The 22968-nt window shown below is 35.4% G+C and overlaps 2 protein-coding genes and 1 pseudogene across 2 annotated transcripts; 2 read left to right on the top strand and 1 right to left on the bottom strand.

Annotated features, from left to right (window-relative positions):
• Nucleotides 1–112: 112 nt before the first annotated feature.
• LOC114745450 (protein fluG) lies at nt 113–9941 on the bottom strand. The gene is made up of 15 exons (XM_028933605.1): nt 9746–9941; nt 8412–8663; nt 8024–8091; nt 7817–7932; nt 7637–7742; nt 6987–7143; nt 6794–6889; nt 6327–6375; nt 5113–5372; nt 3598–3770; nt 3082–3202; nt 2234–2286; nt 2013–2142; nt 616–761; nt 113–386 (listed from the first exon to the last, which is right to left on the bottom strand). Exons 1-15 carry the CDS (start codon nt 9905–9907, stop codon nt 128–130), a joined length of 2148 nt encoding a protein of 715 aa, XP_028789438.1. The 5' UTR covers nt 9908–9941; the 3' UTR covers nt 113–127.
• Nucleotides 9942–15995: 6054 nt separating this feature from the next.
• LOC114745452 (thaumatin-like protein 1b) lies at nt 15996–17116 on the top strand (annotated as a pseudogene).
• A 4084-nt stretch (nt 17117–21200) lies between these two features.
• Nucleotides 21201–21775, top strand: LOC114745446 (thaumatin-like protein 1). The gene is made up of 2 exons (XM_028933603.1): nt 21201–21234; nt 21348–21775. Exons 1-2 carry the CDS (start codon nt 21201–21203, stop codon nt 21773–21775), a joined length of 462 nt encoding a protein of 153 aa, XP_028789436.1.
• The last annotated feature ends 1193 nt before the right edge of the window (nt 21776–22968 follow it).

The raw sequence follows: 22968 nt of genomic DNA on the forward strand, positions 1-22968 counted from the left end.
TGTTTTTCCACTTTCATGGTCCACATGCAAGTTACAGAGGATTAGACTGTCTACAATTGGGCCCACTTCCAACAATCTGATCATCTTTTCTAGTTCTTAATCAACCATGTAATAAGAGATAGCAAAATTATGACCGTACTGAAATTTCAAAAATAATCATGATAAGATAATGATGGACTGCTATTAGGAAGAGCAACCTGTTAGGATGAGGTGCTATAAATGCACAAATTGAAGAAATGTGATGTAGAACTCCTGCCATGAATTTCTTTCCTATAGCCGATATTCCATATTTAGACGATGTATCCGATGCCATAAATACATTTTGACCATTCTGTGACAGGCTAAGATGCACGTGAGCTCCAGAGCCAATGTCATCCAAAAAGCACCTTCAATATCACAAAAGAACAATGTCATGCGCACGCAAAATATATATTACTCATTATTCACTTGAAGCAACCAAAGACAGTTCAATGGCTGTAGGTATTTATTACATAAATAAAAAGGCTGAAGTAGAGGGCCTGTCTCTAGCCCCTTTGCTTTAACATTAAAATTCAACGCCCTCCAAAATAGAGCGGCAAGATGATTATAGTTTCTCATATAGAATTTCCACTCTACTTTGGCATAAAAGTTGCCAGCAGCCCATGCTTTCTTGCAATTGACTTGATAACCTCACGAGTGTAGATTAACTGATCCGCAGCTTCAGTACAGGTCGAATAGCTCAGAATCACTTCAAACTGACCTTTTCCAGCTTCTGCATGTACCTTCAATACATAGAAAGAAAGAATAATTAGAAGATCAAGGGCCATTGATTACAACCTCAGGAGAGGAAATTGCAGGAGACCTACAAGAACCAACCAAAGGACAATTTAAGCATTGATTTGGCACATGCCGTATGATGACAATCCTTCCCAGAAGACCAGAACCTTGGTTAGGCACAGTAATCTAACATGCTCCATGTTTTAGACGGAGTAGGAGGCATTGGTTCAGCAATGTGGATATTTTAGTTTGGAGGTATCTTAGGATCTTAACCATTGTACGAAGATATTGTAAGGCCTGCTACAAAAGGCCAAGTGAAGTTGGGGCTTTCGCACAGTCAACTTTTTTATTAGCAAAATATATAATAATGTAACTTGGAATAATGCGACATGTGGAGTGAAGCCGATGAAGAAGCTTGACCAACCTAAATGCATGGTAAGAGGAAATTCAATATCTATATCCTCTTTCTGCATATACAACTTACAGTATAGATGCGACATGAAAAGGGCAAGAATAGAAACCAGGACTTGATTCAAGATGCGTGCAAAATGACATGATTACAGTTTAGTCAAAAATGGAAGACAATCAGAGATGTTAATTGAAATGATAGAGTTGTTATTTATTTTATCATTCAATGATATAATATTCAGAAGTTAGGGTCAGTAATTGGATAATTGGGATGTTTAGAATTTAATTCGAAATTTGCATAAAGGCATTTGATGTTAGGGATGTATAACACCATATCAAGATATCCTAGAAGGACTAAGATACCAGGTATCACCAGCATTTCTCCTTTAGGTTCCGTACATAGGCCTCCAGCACATCTTGCCCTCATTTTTATGATAAATTCATTGATATGATGACCTGACTTAAGAGTTTCGCTATCTTATAATCTTTCGGTTCCTGTCCCACATCACCATATTATACTTGACTCAGGATTCAGAGAAAATTCATTTACCTGATGTTTAGAAAGTGGCCAATATAGATCGCAAGGACAAGAAGTGATTTTACATTTAAAACTTATTCGTGCTCCAACAAACAAAAGTTGAATGGAACTGTTCGTTGTAAATGTGAGCAGGTAAACTCAAATTTCCTTCCTCTTCCCTCGATAACTTTTCAATAAATAATGAACTAGATACATACTTCAAATCATAAGCTAGACGCTTTAGATTGAAATGCAACACTCAGACTCATACAACAAAAGGTTTTCATCGTATCTACATATGTAATAGATGATGCTGTAAATTCCTTTTTACCTGTTCCACTAAAATACCCAAGGAATGAAGAGCAGCAATGACTTCCTGAAATACGGGGGATGTCGCATCGAATGCTGACGTGGAGGAGTAATGAGTCGAGTCAATCGGCACCCATTCTTCTTTCCCTTCCCTGTAAAGTTTTGTTTGTTTTAATTCACTTATTTAATCAACTGTGATGGTATAATTCAATCATTAATCAGAAAAGAGTATAATTTTAGTACCTAGTTACACTCTTCAAGAGATAAAATTCATTCTCAAACCCCGTATTCACTACCTGGAAACATAGGTTCAAACATTAAACAGCAGTCCGTAAAATGGGCCAAGTGAGTTAAACAAACCAACCTTTCATGGCTTGCAAGTTAAACAGGCTAACTCATTTAACTCACCTTAATTTAGTGGGTTGAAAATCAAAACCCGGCTCACACGGGTTAAGTGGACCAACCCTCTTAACTCACCAAAAAACATTAAAAAGTTCAAGAAATTAATACGTCTTCCACCGTTTAAGCTTCCAATGTTTATCACCAATTTTTTTTTTTAAAAGGGAAAATAATATGTTCAAATATCTTAGGTCATTCTAATGTCTTAAACCTCAACAGTATTTGAATCTCATCTTGTGCATGTAGTGTCGCCATCAACACTAATATCTCCTTCTCTGCCATGCACATCAGTATCTTTTACAATAAAATTTAAACAAAGTATTATTTAATTAGTAATATATAAAATCAAAAGAACAATAAGTAAATAAAGAACGACTACCAAAAACACGTCTTAATAAATTACCAATGTCATTATATTCAAAACCACGTAGATACTTGAACATTGTCTAAAGGAGGGAACTTCTATACTTATTCAAAACTCGAGAGCCAATACTAAGTTTATTCACCTAGCTCCCTTGCTGGCCGTTTAACTTACAGGATAAATGTGTTGGATTCATAAGATCACACTCAAAAATATTTCTAAAGAAGTCTCAACTCGATTCAACAAATTTGCAGGTTAAATAGGCCATCTCATCGGGCTCAACTCATTTTGATGGCTCCACATCACAATTAAGACAAGATTTAAACCATACCAAGTCAAATTCATGTTTCAGAATCTTTAACACTCTTCTTAAGGCCTCCCTTGGGCAATATTCCCATGCTTCACCTCGTTTAGTTTGCAAATTACACAAAACCATTTCCTCTTGCTTGCTCCTGTCACAGAAGAGAGTTGCATCAGTTTAATAATTCAATTGTATATGCTCAACGCAAAATAACTGTGCATATCACGAGTTGCCGGCTCTTTGAATGTTATTCTTCAACTAATGTATCAAAAGTTGGCCAAAGAAACCAATGTATCGATAGAAAAGAATAAAGACCCATGGTTGAACTCAAAATACTTGTCATTATCATATTACTGCCTCTATTTGCAAAAATGTTACTTTTGCATTGCGAATTTCATTATCTTAGACTTTCAAAATAAATATCAGATATAAATATTAAAAAAAAAAGGCACAATTTTGGGTGAAAAATTCGAAACTAAACACAATTTGCAAGTACCAGTTGACTATAAAATATCAGAAAATCCCATCAAGAAAGAAACGGAGTACCAAGGAATTCTGCTTTTTGTAGACAAATCAGGCATTATGGTTACTTCACCAACTGCAGTCAAACCAGACCCTTCTACTGTTGTATCAAGATAAGAAGGTACTGCTACAACGCCGCTTGCCAAACCAACCCCATGCTCCTTAACGACATCATTGAAACGCTTTCCCGGAACAACCTGAAACAAAAATTGGCAGCATCTCATGAATAGCACAAATAATAGAAGTTCCAAGCAAAGTCAAAACTAAACTTCAGCAGATCTTGAAAACAAGTTCCCAAATACTATAACAGATACTACTCATTCTGATGTGAGTGATAAAAAGGGAAAGCATGATGAAACAATGAGAATGTAGCGACTATCATGAACACAAATTCTGCTCGTTGATGATCCTAGCATCGATTGTGCATGTTCACCACTACTATTGCACAGCAATGAGAATTCATCACGTTTCTTAATTTTGCTTCTTTAATCATGAATATATTTTGATTTATTTTTTTTGAAGAAAATTTCAAATAATCCCTGATAGTGTGATAGCCATCACAATATTGTGCTAAAAATTATTATGTGCTACTTGTATTTTATTGTTGAGTATATAAGCATAAAAAGAGCTGGACATGAAATTCACTGGAAGCTATTGGAAATCAAAATCCAGAGGAAGGACACTTTATTAGTAGGGCCATGTCTCTAGAAGAATTTCCCTAAGATCATGATAGTATCTAATATTTAAAATTCTTCTTACTCTCACTACTAGCTATGTGGCTGTTACCCACTTTAAGGAACTGCATCAATCTACCCTCAAAGTCACTGATTAGGTGAACACATGATTACTTATTCATGAAGGGAATAAGAAGGAAAAGAAAAATTGCTGCACTTTTCTTAAAAGATTCTCGTTCTACATTAAGGATGTGCTGCAATTTTCTTTTGAGATTCTGGTCCCACATTAATGTGAACATGAACTGTGGTTTCAATTTTATAAGCAATTTACTTTTAAAATGTTTATTCAAATGCCTTATTTCCCTCATCATGCAAAAATTCAAGAATTCTTCCTTTTTCAATGATTACTTGTACAATTTATCACAGATGTAGCTTAAGGAAGAATATTTTAGATACTTACTTGTCCGAGAAGACATCTATTTCAGGAAATGTTAGAATCGCTTAAACAGGCAATAGCAGAGCTGACATGTGACACCATGATGCTAAATTATGGCAAACTTTTTCTTAAGGATAGTTAGATGACTTTACTTTCCTCCCAATTATCGAAAACAGGAATTTTCACTCTTAAACCAGACGGAACAAACAAGTGGTATAAACCTAGTTATGAGGACCTTGAACAGTTGACTTTCCTTATCAATTTTTTCCAATTGCTAATATAATCATGAATTTCTTTCTCATATTACAATATCTACCTTTCTAATTCAACAAGTAAACATATGCAACTTTCTCCTCAAGTTCCCAAATGAAAGGTCCCCATGTAAGACAGGAACAAGAAGAGGATAGAAATAGGCTGACGTAAACTCACACGGCATCTATGCTGTCCAGAAATATCAACCCACATGAGACGAACAAGTGACAATTCAGCCTCTAAGGCAATATTTGACTTTTGGGACAGGATGTTGCGTGAAGTGATAGTACCAGTGGCTGATTTAATCTTGTAAAAGTGGATTGCATTTCGTGCAAAGATGTCGTTAGCGGCTTCCACAGCCTCAGGAATTGAGAGATCACCATCAATGCATGCATCCCGTAAAACAGAGAAAACAACTTCACGAGACTTCTTTGCACCTGTAAAATTAAATTTTAAGTTTATTTCAATCAACTATGCTTTGCAATCAAGTATTGTGGCAGGGCCGAGATTGTTGGTTATATGCATAATATTATTCAGATGAAATATGAAGGAGATCTAATTTGCTTTTGCATGTATAAATAGGCAGCATATTACATGTAAGTTAGCAATGTTCCTAGCTTGTGAATGGGCCATATTTTTTTGGACAGCACCACTACACACAGCAAAGGGTATATTTCATGACTATGCACTATTTTATCTAGCACATCTTACTGACTAACATTCTGACTCAAAAATTTGATTCCGGTTTACTTGAAGTCAATTACGCTCCAACAGTCCAACCATATTGCAAATGCCAAATAGCTGATGACCTGTTCTGACCAAGGACTTCCTTAATTGGGTAAGTTTAAAGAGCTTGGAGATGGGGTTAACATCTACTCCTCCTCAAACTTGAAGAGGGGGAGTCCTAGTGATTGCAGTCACTAGGCTCAACTCTCCTTGACATCATGTCCAGATCTCATAGGACCAAGTCAACTTGGTTTGTTTTCATTTTTAGCTCTCTGATTTTCTAAGATATCCTCTAATACTTGTTATATCTCTTTAATTAATTTATCTCGTAGGATTCTAGTGGTTGATTCGTGGGCACAGCACCTCTGTATGTCCTCCACCTTTTCACTAATAAGACATTAATTCAGTTCTCAATCTGTAAGTAAGCCACCAGCATATGTCTCCTTTTCAAACCTCTGGTCCTCATTTATGTATGCAGGGACCATAATATTCTGAGGAGTCAAGAAATATTCCAAGAATCAGGATAAATGTTGTGGCAGGAAAGCAGTCAACAGGCATCTTGGCAAAACAATGCTAGATGGCGCTAAATAAAAAAGTGGTTAAAACAAAACAATTGTTCTAGTAACTGTGTACATAAAGAATAAATGTTAATGATGCTAACCAACCTAAGTAGAATGTTTCAGGAAATGCATAGCCATCAGTACTGAACATCACCTGCAAATTATTCACGCAAGACATTAAATTCACCAGCACAGACATAAAATACAACTCCACATGCCATATTAACACGTTCGTGCCAGTTCAGCGTGTGTAATAACATAGCCAGTATTAAAAAGTTGAAGTTTCAATTTTAGAAGTAAAGAAGTTTTTACAAGGTAAAAAGAGGGTGAAAAACGCAAGCAGCAAAGAAAGAAAGCATTGCTTTCTCACTCCATACTCAGACAAATTAACATAAAAGTTAAGAGTTATAATAATTGAAGCTACATACTATAGATTATGTAGTATAAACTTCTAACACTAGCTCCATGTGTCGCACGTGAAATTTGTTTCCTACCAGTGCATGGCAACACTTATTTTCTACGTCCATGGCACAGTACTTTCATATTATTTTTTGAACTCTGTATATTGTCACCTTATTTATTGGAGCCAGCTCCAATAGCTCTTTAACTGAAGATATCATTCCATGAACACTAAGCTTTGGAATTGCCAACCCAAAATCGAGGTACACCTGAAGGAAAAAACTGTATATTATCCTCAAGGCCAAGGAACCTGGTACCCAAATTAGGTATATGCTAATATAATTTACTGAGTCATCTAACATTTACCTGGGAGTAAACAGAGGCAAGATATGATGCTTCCCTGGAGAATGGATAGGATGCATGTAAAAGAACTATACGGCACTTGGAATATCTCTTGTCCTCAAGAACTGCACGGAGATGAAGAGGATTGGATAGTCGCATATCTAGATCTGTATCTCCAAAGCTACAAACAAAAATCAATAAATAGCATATTACGTAAAAGTGAAAGGTATATTGATTGAGAGACCTAATCTCAATTTAGTAGTATGGGTGCTTAATAGGGTATTCAAGTGGATTGGTTCTCCCATCCCACTTGACTCGCAGGGATGTTCAATATGATATTAACAGAGAAGCAGTAAATAACAGAGGAAACTGCAACTTTGACGTAAACAAGATTTTTGGTAAATCCTAGTAGTGGACCAGGCATGGACCACTGCATTTCCACAACATTAATGACGTACTGCCAAATGCAAGACAGTGCAAGAACCCTTATTAACTGAACTCTAGTTATTTACAAGAAATTTTAATTAACTCAGTTCATACTTACTTAGAAGTAATTATTTGGAAACCTCAAAAAGCTACCAGTTTTTAAAGCTCATCCATTCCCCCAAAAATATTTAGCTAGCAATCATAGCACATGTAGAAGCGCATCAGACAATTTAAGAATTATCCATTACCCTGTGTGTATCTGCATTGGCAAGTCATAAGACTGAGCAACTTCCAAGCTTTGCAAGAAGATGTAATCAATAAGGTTCTTGTTTGTTATACGGAACGGCTTCCCAGCTGAAAATAAGGAATTACAGCTAAGACTATCCAGCGTTACGTTAAACTGAAACCAATTCATATACTCTACTTACCAATTAGCACTTCATTGAGACCCTTCTCTGCATCCTTGTTGGTCACTTTTGTATTGATTTCAAGACCGCTACGATATGCAGCAATGCTTTTCAATCCAAAGATTTCACTAGCAACCGTAACAAAAATGCTAAGGAGTCCAGTTAAACCAGTGAATAATTTCGCAACTATATACCAATTAAGAAAAGAAATTGATATGCAAAGGATATGATTTCAACTTTGAGACAAATGCTTCAGTGAACTTATCCAATGTCCAATGAGATCCATGTGGCAACACCTAAAGCAACATGAGTTAGAAAGCCATGAAGTCAATACCAAACAGAACATTGGCCTATGGCTTAGCGACAAATAGTATGACTGCAATCACAGATACAAGAATGGAATACAAACAAAGGATGAAACCAAATTTCAATATTTCATGTATCTGGAATGAACGAATCTGTGAGAGTAATTCGCTAACAAAATTGCTGTTTCACAATGCTCCTTGCACGGTACCAACAGCAACACAAATAAAGAACAATATAGTGCCTAAAAACAACATAAGATGCCCAACAGTTATGCAATTTCGGATCAAAAATGGAAATCTAAGTTTCTCACTTCATCAAGAATTTTCTCGGCCAACCGTTCAACTCTTAAGATTCTACCAACAAGAGGTGTCAAACTCTCGTGCCACTTTAAATCATGCTTTTTATCCAATTCTAACCCATCGTCAATGAGTATGGCGGAGATTTTTGCAGCTTTGAAGCACTTAGAACAGATGGATTGCAATCCAGAAACTCTTCGATATTCTTCAACACTTTGCAAAGAACATTGGCATCCATAGAGTTCAGCAATTTCTCTTACACTTCTCTGTCATTGCATAATTTGAACACAAATCATATGTCAAACAGAATAATTTGAAAATTCTCGAGCAAATTGCATTCAATAACACTTGACTTTAGCACATATAGATTGTGAGGTAGAACTGGGAATTAAACCACAGATGCTGCATGGCATCAATTTGACAAGAGATTGGTAAATACTTCATGCAACATATTCCATTGAATGAAATCAATCATTATTCTGGGTACTCATGAGTGGGTTTGAGTTTCTATTTGAAACACCATAAAATACAGTAACATGCTAGAAATCCTGAAGCATGGCTCAACAGGAGTTGATGCAGCGAAGTGAAAGCAGAAATCATAGCATAATTCAGTAATTACTTCCAATAAATTTACAGAACATGCTAAAGCTTTGTTTCTTGATCCTTTTTCCTTCAACCACACTTCCAAATATCATTTATCTCTGGCAAGAAAGTCCCAACCTCAGGTCATCAGTTTACTATGTCTTTTGGTTTGATTAGCTTGATATCACGATTGCATAGCTATGTTCTCAATAAGAGGAAAGGAAACTGTAAAGAAATCCTTGTGCCGCCCACACTTTCAAGCAATTACAATCACGTTGACATCCCAATGTCAAAACCAAAAAACCAACTGGAATGTAACATGCTATTTACAGCTATCTGTTTTACATATGTACTCAACATCGTGCAAGCTGGTAGGGAAATACGTCATTGACTGACAGTACACAGATGATTCAAGTTTTCATTTTAAGAGGGTCACGCTCGAGAATAGCAGAATAAAAAATTATCATCCATAATTGTTCGAGGTCGATCATTTCAGTTGTTTCGTATAATGATTGTGGTTCGCCTATGATAACAACTGATTCAGAAGCGAATTGTTTTTAATGGAACAGGGGAATTAATGAAAGGAGCCCTCTGTTCCTTTAGAAAGTCAACTCGTATTATCACTCAAATAAATCATTTGAGGATTTTTTTTCCTTCTTATCAGATTTGACAATGTGAAAGCTAAACCGGTCAGATCCGGAGCATGAGCTTAGAGCAAATGGCGACGGTGGTAGCGAACAAGGAGAAGAGAGTGAGGAAGAAGTACCTTGTAGGATATAGAGTGGGGTGCGAAAGAAACGGCATCCCCGTAGGCTTCAGAGAAGGCATGGATGAAAGCGAAGTTGGAGTTCAGCTCAACTATATTGTGAGCGTGAGCGTCGATGAGCTCGACCTCCTCTACAGCTCTTCTCAGTTCTGCAAAGTCCATATCTTCTGCGTTTGACTGTTGAAGAAAAACCGCCTCCCCCTTTCCGTTTTTTCTTGATAGAGCTCGTCCCACTCTCTCTTCTAGTTATTTGTAGTATATTCATGTACATATGGACACGCAACTTATACATCTCCATATTACATACACGCGCGTGTCGGGTTACTTGAAGTCGAGCCACGTGAACTACAGTCCCATATATTCGTCATTGGTTGGCCGCCATCGGAGACGGAAAGAAATGGATAACTTCACGTATTTATTACTATTACATTGCTTTTATTACGTAATCCGTATGTCTCACATTCCACTCTTGAAAAATTTGATTTTGAATATCCGGCGCATTTTGCTGACTTGGTCTATTGTCTTAGCCCATGTTTGGATTTCCGTTTGGAGGGATAAATGTGAAACTGAGATTTGGGGTTTTTTGGAATTCAAACTTGCTGTTTAGATAAATTAAGATGTTAGCTAACTTTTGGGCCAAACTACCGGTGCGTTCCAACGCTCAAATGTGTAACTTTCGGAGTGTTTAGGAAGGTGCCTTCCAGCCTTTTCCAAGCTTCTCTCTCTAGTAGCCTCACCTGCCTTCTCAATTTCATCCACCATAACTAGGAACAAGGGAACCGTAATGGCTCCAAAAGAAATTGTAGTAGAAAAAGAATTAAATCTTAAACAAACACTAATAAAATCCCAAACTAGAGAGCAAATAAATTTTAATTTATATTCATATTTATCCATTATATATGTTTAATTATCTTGGTAACAAATATTTCTATTTTATAATCTCACAAATAAACTATTTTTATTTTATCATCATAATTTTAGGTAGCTTTTTAAATATTATCATATTAAAAACATAAAATATCAAACACTACTATTTAATAAAGTTCACGTATTTTTTAGTCATTTTATAGCTAAACTAACTTTTTTATTAATCATCCAAACAACTTTCAACTTTTTCAACTGACTTTTTAAAAATACCTATCCAAACATATCCTAATTGATTTTTGCTTTAATTTCAGTTACAAAAGTCAGTTGTACTATAAGTTAGTTTTATCCAACACCAATCTAAACATGCCCTTAATTTTTAGGGCGGCGGGGTGGGCCCTGTTGCTGTCATGGGACACGTGGCTCCTTATAGGAGCATCGGGTGGAAAGCAGAAGCTTGTAGAAGGAGCGTCTCCCCCTGTGGATCTTTCCCATGTGATTCCGATTGATCTGTTGTGACAGAAACATTTCATTTATAAGGAGTTGTCAATATCAACCAACCAAAATTTAAACAGCATTCGCAGTTAATTGAAATACTCATGCTTTAATTAATACTTAATATAAAAGATAAATAACTAAATTTAAGAATATTAGAAAAATTAGTTAAATTAATTATTTATAATAATTAATATTTCTTTAACTAAAATATTCTTATTAGTCATGTGTATTATAGAAAAAATATTTTAACATGTACGGTTATCATTGAACTACTTTTAGAAAAAAATAAATAAATGTGAAAAATAAAGTAGATTTAAGTCTTATATTTAAAATTAAATTAATTTTTCAACTAGCTCTTATAATTAGGATAGGAGGTAATAGTACACTAATTAACCTATAATTCACAGGTTCGATATAAAATCAATTATTAAAATATTAAGCTAGTTTTCTTGGGAAGAATTGCTATGAAGTCCTAAGTTAAAAACATAATTATCCAAAAGTCCTAAGTTTATAATGTGTTTTTAAAAAATTCCTATTAATTATAAGATATTTTCACCTAAGTGTAATTTCAATGTATATGATTGAACAAGAATAATTTAAGAAAGTTAATACACATTTATTACAAATAAATATTTTTTTTAAAATCTCACCAAATTAGTTATCTAGTTTTTATATTAAATACTAGAGGTAGTAATAAATAATAAATTAACAACTACTCACTTGCTATTAGGACTTACAAATAATTATTTAACTAATTTCTTTAACATCTTCAAATTAGTTATCTAGCTTCTGTATTAAGCACCAGAGATGGTAGTAAATAATAAGTTAACAACTGTTCACTTGTTGTTAAGACTTAATGATAATCATTTTATTTTCTTGGATGGATTTGAATTATAACAGAATTTTAGTTGTTTAAAATATGAAATTTGGTTTAATTTCCCATTCTCCTGCGTAATGTGAATACGATTTTATTAGGCGCACGACTAAAGTATATATCACAAAATCAAAATGCCAAATTATCTACCGTTCAAATTTAATCATAATTTTTGCAAACCAAATTTAATCATAATTAAATTTATTCACAACGTAAGACCAAACTACATGAATTCCATTCCAATATTGATATACATATCATTAAATATTTACATGAATATAGAAAATAAACCATAACAAAAATATTTACTAAATTAATCTGGCCCATGGATGGGACTGATTAACGGTTGATAAAAGATAAATTGAATAGAACGCGCCTAAACGATGAGTAGGCCCTTGACTCTCTAAAAATGGAAAGTGGGTCCCCATAAGCCAGTTCATGTTTCCGTCTTTAGGAAAACAAACAATTCCAGAGGTTCATCTGACTAGATAAAAATAGCAAGACTAACCAGAAAAAACCAAAACTCACCGGGAAAAAGAGCAAGGCCGGCAAATTGGCTCAGGAAAGAAGCAGGGCCAAGCCCCAGACAGAAACTAACAAAAGTCAAGTGTAAAGCTCGTCAGAACTATACTTGAAAAATTAAAACTGCTAAACAAAAAACCAACAAGAGTTGGATCTAGCGAAAAAGTTTAGTCCCTCACAACATGACGAATCAAGATTCGAATCTCTGCTAGAAGAAGTGTCTACATTTAGTGTCCAACAGTGTCTCGAATAGGATTGCCTCCAATAAAAAAATACATATGCTTTAGTGGAAAAAAAACTGCTAAACAAAAGGACCACAAGAAAAAGTAAAACAGAAGTTAAAAACCTTACAGTTCGGGGAATGGAAGAATTATGGCATACCACAAGAAAAAGTGAAGCAGAAGTTCAAAACTTTACTGTTCATAGAATGGAAGAATTATGGGAAAAGAAGTCATCTTTAAAGTTATCTCTGATCACTCTACCTAATACATTTTCGCATACCAAAAGCCAAACTGACAACTTTTTTTATTTACGCTTATTAAAGTTTTTCTCCCTGCATATTTATAGATAATTCTCAAATCTCTCTTTTCTTCCTCTCTTTACAAATTTGACAATCAAACCGAGCGATTAAAAGCGACTAATACCGCCCAGTTACTTAAAGCTCAACAACCAACGATATGCGGCTATGCACAGTTTGGTCAATGCAACTTTTGGAGCCCTGATCTGGCCTCCTCTATGAAGGAATGCCTTGCTTAGGTTGCATACTAGCCTAGCTTTATAATCTAGCCTCCACTAATCGTGTTGTATTGGTAAAAAAAAAAAAAAAAGCAACTGCAGTGAAGATAAGAGGAAAAACAAATACAGAGCGTGCGCTTTTAAAAAATAAAAAGAAAAGAATGTACGGATGTGAGTGTAGCCTCTGCATGTGTTTTTATACATTCTATGCTTCACAAAATATTAAAAAAAATAGTTAAATTAGTGTGTATTAATTTTCCTAAAATAGCTTATTTAATTTTGCCATTATAATAATCTCGTGATGAAAATATTTATATGTTTAATCAACAAGAATATTTCTAAAAAAAATTATATATTTGGAAGACAAAATAGAATGTAGCATTATATTTAAGATTAGAGGTAGTATCATATTATATTGAGAAAACTGTTGAAAAAAATTCTCATTAAAATATTTGTTGGTTAAAAGTATTTGAAATTTGTTTAAGGATTAGCAACTCATTTTCAATGGAATCGCACTCGCTGAAAAACGAGTTACGTTCAATTCAAATCATTTTAAGTGGAAACAAACTTTTTTAAATAGGACTCTTCAACAACTTTTTTTATTTTCTTTTTGTCTTAAATACAAAATCCATCTCGACACCGTCGGATTATTAACATTGACTTTCATCCCTGCCCCATGGGTGAGTTTAATAGTCAAGCTCCCTTCGATCTTTACACTTAAAAGTCAATCTCCGTCACTTTTGTACCTCTCCGCTATCTTTTGGGAAGCCCACGCTCCTACGCTCTATAGAAACTGTTACTTGAAATATGCTCTGTGTCTAAGATTGGAAGAGCGTTTTTATTTAAAAGTCACTCCTTCAAGTTCAAACGCAAGGAGATCATGTATGTTTCAATTGCTCAAAGAATCTTGTCAGGTAATTTTTGGCAGAACAGTGGCCATCGACCTTGGGCGCAATAAAGGAATTATACGTAGTACTCTTCAGATTCTTAATATAAGATTTATTTAATTAATTTGATTAAATTAAGAAAATTAAGTAAGTTAATTAATTATAGAAAATATGACTTATTTTTCTAAAACAATATAATTATTTTCTACAATATCTTCTCCTCTCCTATTTGATTATAGCATTTTTGAGGATATTTTAGTTTCTTTAATTTTTCCCTTTTCGTCACGAGATGTCCTTTATTCATTGCATGATCAAACTGTATTTTATTGGATATTAGCCGAAAAAAATATAAAATCGTATATTAACACATTGGCTCGTATTTTAAATAAATAATAAATTCACATAGGCCTGCATTAACATTTACTAATATTCCTTATATTTTTAGATGGAATTTATACTTAACTTATAAAATTAAATGCATTTATATATTGGGGAATGCCTCCTAAGCAGGCATGCAGATGTGTTTTGAATAACCGTATATACATACTTCCCCGTTTTAAATATAAGAATTAATTATTTTATATTACAAATTATATTATAAACTAAATCTTATATTTATATTTAGGGCGGAATGAGTGTATTGATAGGCATAAAATGGCTGAAAAAATCAAGGAAGCATATCAGGGACCCGTAACTACCTTGGTCCGGTAATCTCCACGAAATAGCGTCAGAAATTTCATAGTGACGTGACTGACCCCGGACAACTTGAAGCTTTTATATGGCAGGTCAGAAGCTTGAAATAACAGACGTGGCTGCCAGTCCACCACACCTAGCCTTGCCAGCACAAGCAATCTTCCCCACTAAATGAAGAAGTAATTATAGTTAGTGAAGACATGGTTGGACCACACCTAGGCTTGCCAGCTCAAGCAGTCTCCTGTCGCCCACCTTTGTTTAAGTTTCCATGGTTGGACCACACGGATTATCAGGCCTAACAATGAACTTGCATACTCATTTAGACCCCACTGAAAGGAAAAATCGAGAGAGAGAGGGGGGGGGCGAGATTATTGATTATCTACAGGAGACGGTCGGGAAGTTCCAGCGCTTGATATTTATCCTTTAACTGTTACTCGTACGTATTGTTTCTTTAAGCAGTAAATATAACGTGTTTTACATTACAATATGAATCTTACTAAAAAAGTACTCCTCCGATCCTAAATGTAAGACCCTTATATACACTAGTATAAGGGTCTTACATTTAGGACCGGAGGAGTATATAAATTAGCACTAGCTCTCTAACGATTGAATGGGCAAGTGGAAAAGTAGCGTATATGTATATATGTAAGCATCTGTATATACACACACCTCGTACGGTGAAACCAAAGCAATTTGTTCGATGATAAATGATATGCGCATGAGCAAAAGCAAACGAAAAGATCATGATGACGGTGTTAATTGACAGGGACGAATTTCCAATATCCTAAATAAAAAACTCATATGAGCTTTATATTTAGGACCGGAAAAATATATATAACGTTACCACCGGACTAAGATGCCTCTTTAGTCTCTAGTTTCGCAGCCGCCGCTGGAAACCACACAACAAGCGTTGATCTCGACACCTTAACGTATTTTTGGGAGGGACATATGAAATTATCATTAATGTGCTATTTCCACGATTGACGGTGTGGAAGCTACCTATTTTTTCAATATTCGCAACGTGCACGGCAGGATAGGGCTCCGCGCGTTGAATTTCCATCCCCACTATTCGAAGCGACTCGGCCAATACACACAGACCCGAACTTGAACAGTATATCTCCCATCAAAACACACACCACAAATTAAACACACCAATACATACACCGCACCTCTTATCATGGATACCCAAGTTGTTTTGTGTGTTACTCAGGCCTTGCTCCTCTATGGTATGATATATATATGCCACACTCGCCATATTACCTGGCTAAGTGTATTCATAGACAGAGTCTTTCTATTTCCGTCCCCTCCCCCTCCTTATTTAATTTTCAGCGATTTGAGGTTCTTATATATACGATGATCAATTTGTTGAAACTGAGCATCTATATATATATAAATGCCCAGCTCCATTTTTAGCTTGTTTTTATTAAAATAATATAGTTTGCTCATCATAATTAAGCATGCATGCATTGAAGGAATATTATATGTGACAATTAATCTGGGAGACCTGGTTTTGTACAGGAGGAGGTACAATTAGTTTTACGAACAATTGCCAATTCACGGTATGGCCGGCAACCTTAAACAACGCAGGAAGCCCTGCACTGTCCACAACCGGATTCGAGTTGACGACTGGAGAATCTAGGGACGTGGATGTCCCTTCACCATGGTCGGGCCGATTCTGGGCTCGGACGGGATGCTCCGGTGGCGCCGGCAACTTTAAGTGTGACACCGCAGATTGTGGCTCCGGTCACGTCGAGTGCAACGGCAAAGGAGGAGCCACACCGGCAACGTTTGTAGAAATTACGGTGGCACCGAACGTTGGACATGATTTCTATTACGTGAGTAACGTGGATGGGTTCAACTTGCCGATATCTATGGCTCCACAAGGCGGCACCGGCGACTGCAAAGAGTCAAGCTGCAAGGCGAACATCAACGCGGCGTGCCCAAGTGACCTAAAAGTAACAGACTCCGATGGGAACGTTATTGCGTGCAAGAGTGCTTGCGCAGCTTTCAACAAGCCTGAGTATTGCTGCACCGGAGAGTACAACAGTTCAAGCACATGCAAACCCAGCAACTACTCCCAGTTTTTCAGCAGTCAGTGTCCTGAAGCTTAGAGTTTCGCTTACGATGATATCAGAGGCACCTTTACTTGCAACGGCGGAACTAACTACGCCATCACTTTCTGCCCCCAAGCATAGGAAAATCGGAGCTTCGTTACTCGTCTACCATGGGATAATAGTTATGCAATTGCTATGTCCAATAATAACATGCGCTTATGTGTGCATGCAGATGAATAATAATGTAGTTTGGTTTGATGATATTGTGCTATATGTGCACAATTACATGAGCTTGTGAAGAACTCATCATATTGGTATATGGGAATAATAGAGTTTCATGGGAACAAAATCAAAGTAAGTCGTTTTTATAATTAGTGATATTTGATGATTTGTCAACGCTCATGAACGCAGCTATTCTAACTTTGAAGCCATCGACTAGATGTGTATATTTTTCCACATGTTATCCATCAACTATATATATATATACTACTCCTCCGGTCCTTAATATAGGACCCAATTGGAAGGTTGATCTTGGTCCTAAATATAGGACCCCTTTCTCATATTTTTTCATTCTTTCCTAAATTACCCCTATTAGATAATTAAATACCACAATAATACTCATTATTCATTAATAATACACCTATACATTTTATAAAGTGAATGAATACTTATTACTTATTGATTCCACACATACATCAATTCTACCATTTTATATTTTTAATAAAATAATTTAAACATTTAAAAAAAAAAATTTCATACAAATACCCATTCAAGGTAATTGGATTTTTTTACCTCCGAGGAATAGCATAATAATAATCATACTATCTATTTTCTTTGTGCCCAGAAAATATAATCTTCTATTTATATTTTACCCAATCAAACAGAAAAAGTTCCTGCCTGAAGAAAAAAAAATTAATTATTTTTTCTTATAAACAGGAAAATTAAAAACAAATAAAGAAACAGAAACAAAACATTGAATTCAGTTACACCCTCTCGCTAACCCAAAAAAAATCCCTTCTAGAATTTTCAAATGTCAGTTTCTTTTTAGAAGTGTAAACCGAGGGTATTTTGGGATATCTATATTTATTACCTAACTTAACTACCATCCTTAATTTAATCAAAATAGTCAAAAGGGTCCTATATTAAGGACCGGAGGAGTATCACAATTATATAAAGAAATTAAACAGGTATAGGTTAACCTTTTTTTTTTTTACAATTGAAGTGTCAATAAAAATATACTGCCTCTGATATTTAATATAAGAATTAGTTTAACATTTAATTTGATCTTAAATATAAAAATTCAATACACTTTGTTTATAATATTTATCTATTTTTTTAAAAGTAATCCTTGTAATAATTGCACATGTTTAATGTTCTAGCTAATACATATAATTAGTAATAGTATTTTAATAAAAACAATATATATTTATTATAAATAAATAACTTAACTACTTTTCTTAATCTACTCAAATTAATCAATTAGTTTTTGTATTAAGACTAGATTAAGTATTTCAGAATCATTTAAAAAGCCAAATAAACAGCTGGCAACAAAAAGGTGAAGCCAAATGAACAGAGAATACATGTGACAACTGTCCCAAGAGATGCATTTCAGTATACTTGCCCCTATTTCACACACACAAACACACGAAAGATATACATGTGATTTTTTTTTTTTTTGATGCACTGTGATAAATCATCCTTAAGAAATTCATTCATGCCATTCCTTACAGAAATCTAAGTTTAAGAATAATACGTACTGAACCGAGAAGGGATATGTCTTTTAAATTTTTTCTATTTTTCTTATAGAAAATATAAGGTATATACTCCTCCGGTCCTTATTATAAGACCCAATTTGACTTTTTATTTGGTCCTAATTATAAGACCCAATCCATTTTCTCTTTTATATTTATGCATTTTTTTCCAAGATAATCCTTCTAATAATGATAGTTTTAGCTAATATACTTAATTAGCAAGGATATTTTAGGAATAACAACACTTATTTATTATAAATAACCAACTTAACTTACTTCCTTAATCTCCTCAAATAAGTCAATTGGGTCTTATAATTAGGACCGGAGGAGTAGTTTAATAGAGCTTAATCATCTCAATTTATAGTCTAAATTTAAGACCGCAGTTGGAAATTAAAATCTGAAACAGAAAAGTTTAAAAATCGTTGGATTTATTTTAATCTAATGCACAACCTTCCAAATACATAACAACTATTTTTTCATACTACTTATCCCCAACAGATTTTCCGATATTATTAGCAGCGGCCCAACAAACAAAAAAAAAGAAGAAAGGATTTTCCGGTATTAGCAATGTACAGGGGCATTCCACGTAAGGGTGGGAATAGGCCAGGCGGCCTGTCAGGGACCTCTGGCCTGGCCTATTTTTGGCCTGATCAGGCTAGGCCTGTTAAAATATAGGCACAGGCTCAGGCTTCTTTCAGAGCCTATTTCGCTTAATAGGCCAGGCTCAGGCCTTATAAAAAGCCTATAAAGCCTGTCAGGCGGCCTGAGCTTGTTATGCCTTTGTAATATTTTGTATTTATGTTTAGATTTGTCAAAAAGACGCCTTGAACCCGTGACCTGGAGGTGAGATGGTGGTCACCTAGCCACTGCCTCACCGTGTGTGTTTGTGAAGTGTCGTGCAAGATTTACGATTTTAAACCCAAAGTTCGCCAAAAAAGAACCTCAATACATTTTCTCTGCCCTAGTTCGTTAGGTTTTCCTTATCTATCTTTTAACTCCTTAGCTCATTCTAGCCGCCACTCAAGCAGTCGAGCTCTCCATCTCCAGTCTCGACTTTGTTCTCCATTCTCCAAGTCTCACCAGCGTCGTTCAGTTCCACGGCATTGCCGTCGTTCACTCTTCAGCTCCGAGCTCCCGCGGTCGGCCATTCGCACACTATCCCAATTTCTAGACCTAATCTCTCCTCCTCTTCACTCCTCATTTAGCTCGGTACGTCGTCAATGGGTAAGCTTTTTGTTACAAACTAAACTTTGATAACTAGAACACTACTTTCTCTCGTCCATCATATTCCAATAAATAAAAGCAATCGACTGGTGATATGATTTCATTATTCATGGCAGAAATCTGAAATCTGAATGTGATTATATATATTCATGGAAGAAATCGTTGAAATTAGAAGTCGCCGCCATGAACACACACACACAAGGTCCCATGTGTATATTCCCCCATATATATATATATATATATATATATGGGAGAAATCTGAAGTCACCGCCACGAATATATGTATAATATATATGGAGAGTAACAGATTTTATCAAAATTTTAATCATACAGTGCTGTGCTTATGTTTTATAATTTTTCATTGTTCTTCTTCTTGTCTTTTTAGTCGCGCCTTGTTTATAGATTCTACAGTAGCCTGTATTGTGCCACTGGATCAAGATTTTATCAGAATTTTTCTACAGAAAATTAGGAATTTTAGTGTTGTGGATATTTTTGTTAACTTTTGATTTATCAGGTTTCTTACTCATTTTCCTAGAAGCATGTTTTTGGTCATTCAACTGATATATGCTAAATTGCTAATATGTGCTTTATGATTCATTGTCAATATATTATACATTTCATTTCTTCTTTTCAAGGTGTTCAAACAAGAAGCAACTACGCTGGTCAGGAAAAAAAAAACAAGAAGAAATTGGGCGGACGGCTATACTTTTATTTGGTCAAAATTATTGTAATTGCGATGAACCTTGTTCCCTTGTTTCATTTGGTATTATATTGTTGATTAATTAGATTATATTAGATTTTGTGTTGTATTTTAGATAATTTTGAATTTATTTATGTGTATATGGTCTATTTTTAGCCTGTTAATAGTTTTTGAAAAAAATGTAGGCTTTTTAACAGGCTTCAGGTCAGGCCAGGCTTAGGCTGAAAAGAAAGCCTTTAACAGGCCACAAGCCAGGCTCAGGCTGGTTTGTTACAAAATAGGCCTAGCCTGTTAAGAGGGAAGCCTGGCCTGGCCTGGCCTATTCCCACCCCTAATTCCACGTACAAAAGCCCCGCCTATATACACCGGTACCTCACAAACTTGAAACTGTCTCTCATCAAAACAGAGCAAATCCTCTCAATGAATAGCCGAGTTGTTTTCCCTTATTTCGCCCTTCCTCTTCTATGGTAAATATCGATAATGTCTATATACCTTTCTTTCATGTAGCTCCCTTCCTTGTGTATACACCGTGTTCACAACATTGGCAAATTTCCAGCTGATTGGAGTTGATGTACAAGTACAATATTCACTTGCATAATAAATGTTTTATACATGGAAAGTGCTCCTATTTTTTCTTTATTTTTAGAGAAGCCATGACATTTGTCAGTTTGAAACTGATGAGCATCTGTATGCCCAGCCCGATTTATATATATTTTACTTGATGCCAAGTGTTATATAAATACACACACACACACGGAGATTGATCTGCAAGACGTGGTTTTGTGCAGGAGGAAATGCAGCCGCAATTACTTTTACGAACAAGTGCCCCTTCACCGTGTGGCCAGGAACCCTAACCGGAGCTCCCAACCCTCCATTGTCTACGACCGGATTCGGGTTGGCGAGCGGAGCAACTAGCTCAGTAGACGTGCCTTCTCCGTGGTCGGATCGCTTTTGGGCTCGGACCAGATGCTCTAGTACCTCCGGAAAATTTGTTTGTGCCACCGCAGACTGTGGCTCCGGTCAAGTCAGCTGCAATGGCGAGGGGGCAATCCCACCGGCAACGTTGATAGAACTCACGGTGGCAGCGACCGGTGGACAACATTTCTATGACGCGAGCAATGTAGACGGGTTCAACTTGACCGTGTCCATAGCCCCACAAGGCGGCACCGGAGGTTGCAAAGTCTCAAGTGTCCGGCGAACATCAACAGGGTGTGCCCGGATCCACTAAAAGTAATCGGGTCGGATGGGACAGTTATTGGGTGATAGATGCATGCTTGGCTTTCAATGAGCCACAGTATCGTTGCCCTGGAGATTTTAACACGCCAGGGAAATGCCCCCCCCCAACCGAATACTCTCAAGTTTTCAAGACACAGTGTCCTGATGCTTATAGTTACGCTCATGATGATAAGACCAGCACCTTTACTTGCTTCAGCAAGAAGCGAGCCCAACTATGCCATCACGGTCTGTCCTCGAATTAATCTTGTGAGCCAAGGAAGTCGAAGCTTTATGAAAAAAAAATCGTTCGCTATGTCATAATTATGTTATGCTCGTACATCTATGCACAATATATTACTCTCCTATCCTTAATATAATACTTATTTAACTAATTTGATTAGATTAGAAAAGTTAGATAAATTAGTTAGTTATAAGAAATATGACATGTTTTTCTTAAAATACCATAATCATCTTTCTTAATATTCTCCTTCCCTTATTTATTTGATTATAGTCGAGGGAGTATCCGTAAAGGTAATTTAGAAAAAACTGATAAATATGAGAAATAGATCTTATATTTAGGATCAAAATTAACTTAACAATCAGGTGATATATTAAGGGCAGGAGGAGTATATATATATATATATATATATATATATATATATATATATATGCACATGTAAGAATTATAACACATGTTTTGGCCGCAAGACACGGTATACAATGAAAATGGAAGAAGTCTTTAATTGCTTTTGAGCCATCAGTTTTATAAAACGTGCCTTGTCATATAAGAACACGAAGAAGCATACATACATGTGTGTATATGAAAGTTCTTCACGTCTTATAGTAATTTAGCGCAAAGCGTAATTCAAAATTTCTTTATATATATCCGATGCCAAACATTTTGCAGAAAAAATAAAAAATATTTTGTCAATTACTCATTTCTAGTCCTATTCAGAAGCAAATATTTTTATCCTATTTATACATCATATTATTAAAGATTTTATAAGAACGTGCAATTTCGTGCTTCAATTATTATTGCATTGTGTAAACCTTTATTGTCTTAAAAATTAAAGTGAATGTATTAAATAAAAGAAAAATTAAAATGCCATTAAAATTTAAGATAATGTTAACTAGATTGAAGACTTTTCCTATGTGGATTTTTCCTATATGTAATTCCGATTGTTCTGTTATGACAGACACAGTACA

Source organism: Neltuma alba, unplaced genomic scaffold (genome assembly GCF_004799145.2).
Source record: "Neltuma alba isolate B1F8T4 unplaced genomic scaffold, ASM479914v2 tig00004681_pilon, whole genome shotgun sequence".
Classification (NCBI taxonomy): domain Eukaryota; kingdom Viridiplantae; phylum Streptophyta; class Magnoliopsida; order Fabales; family Fabaceae; genus Neltuma; species Neltuma alba.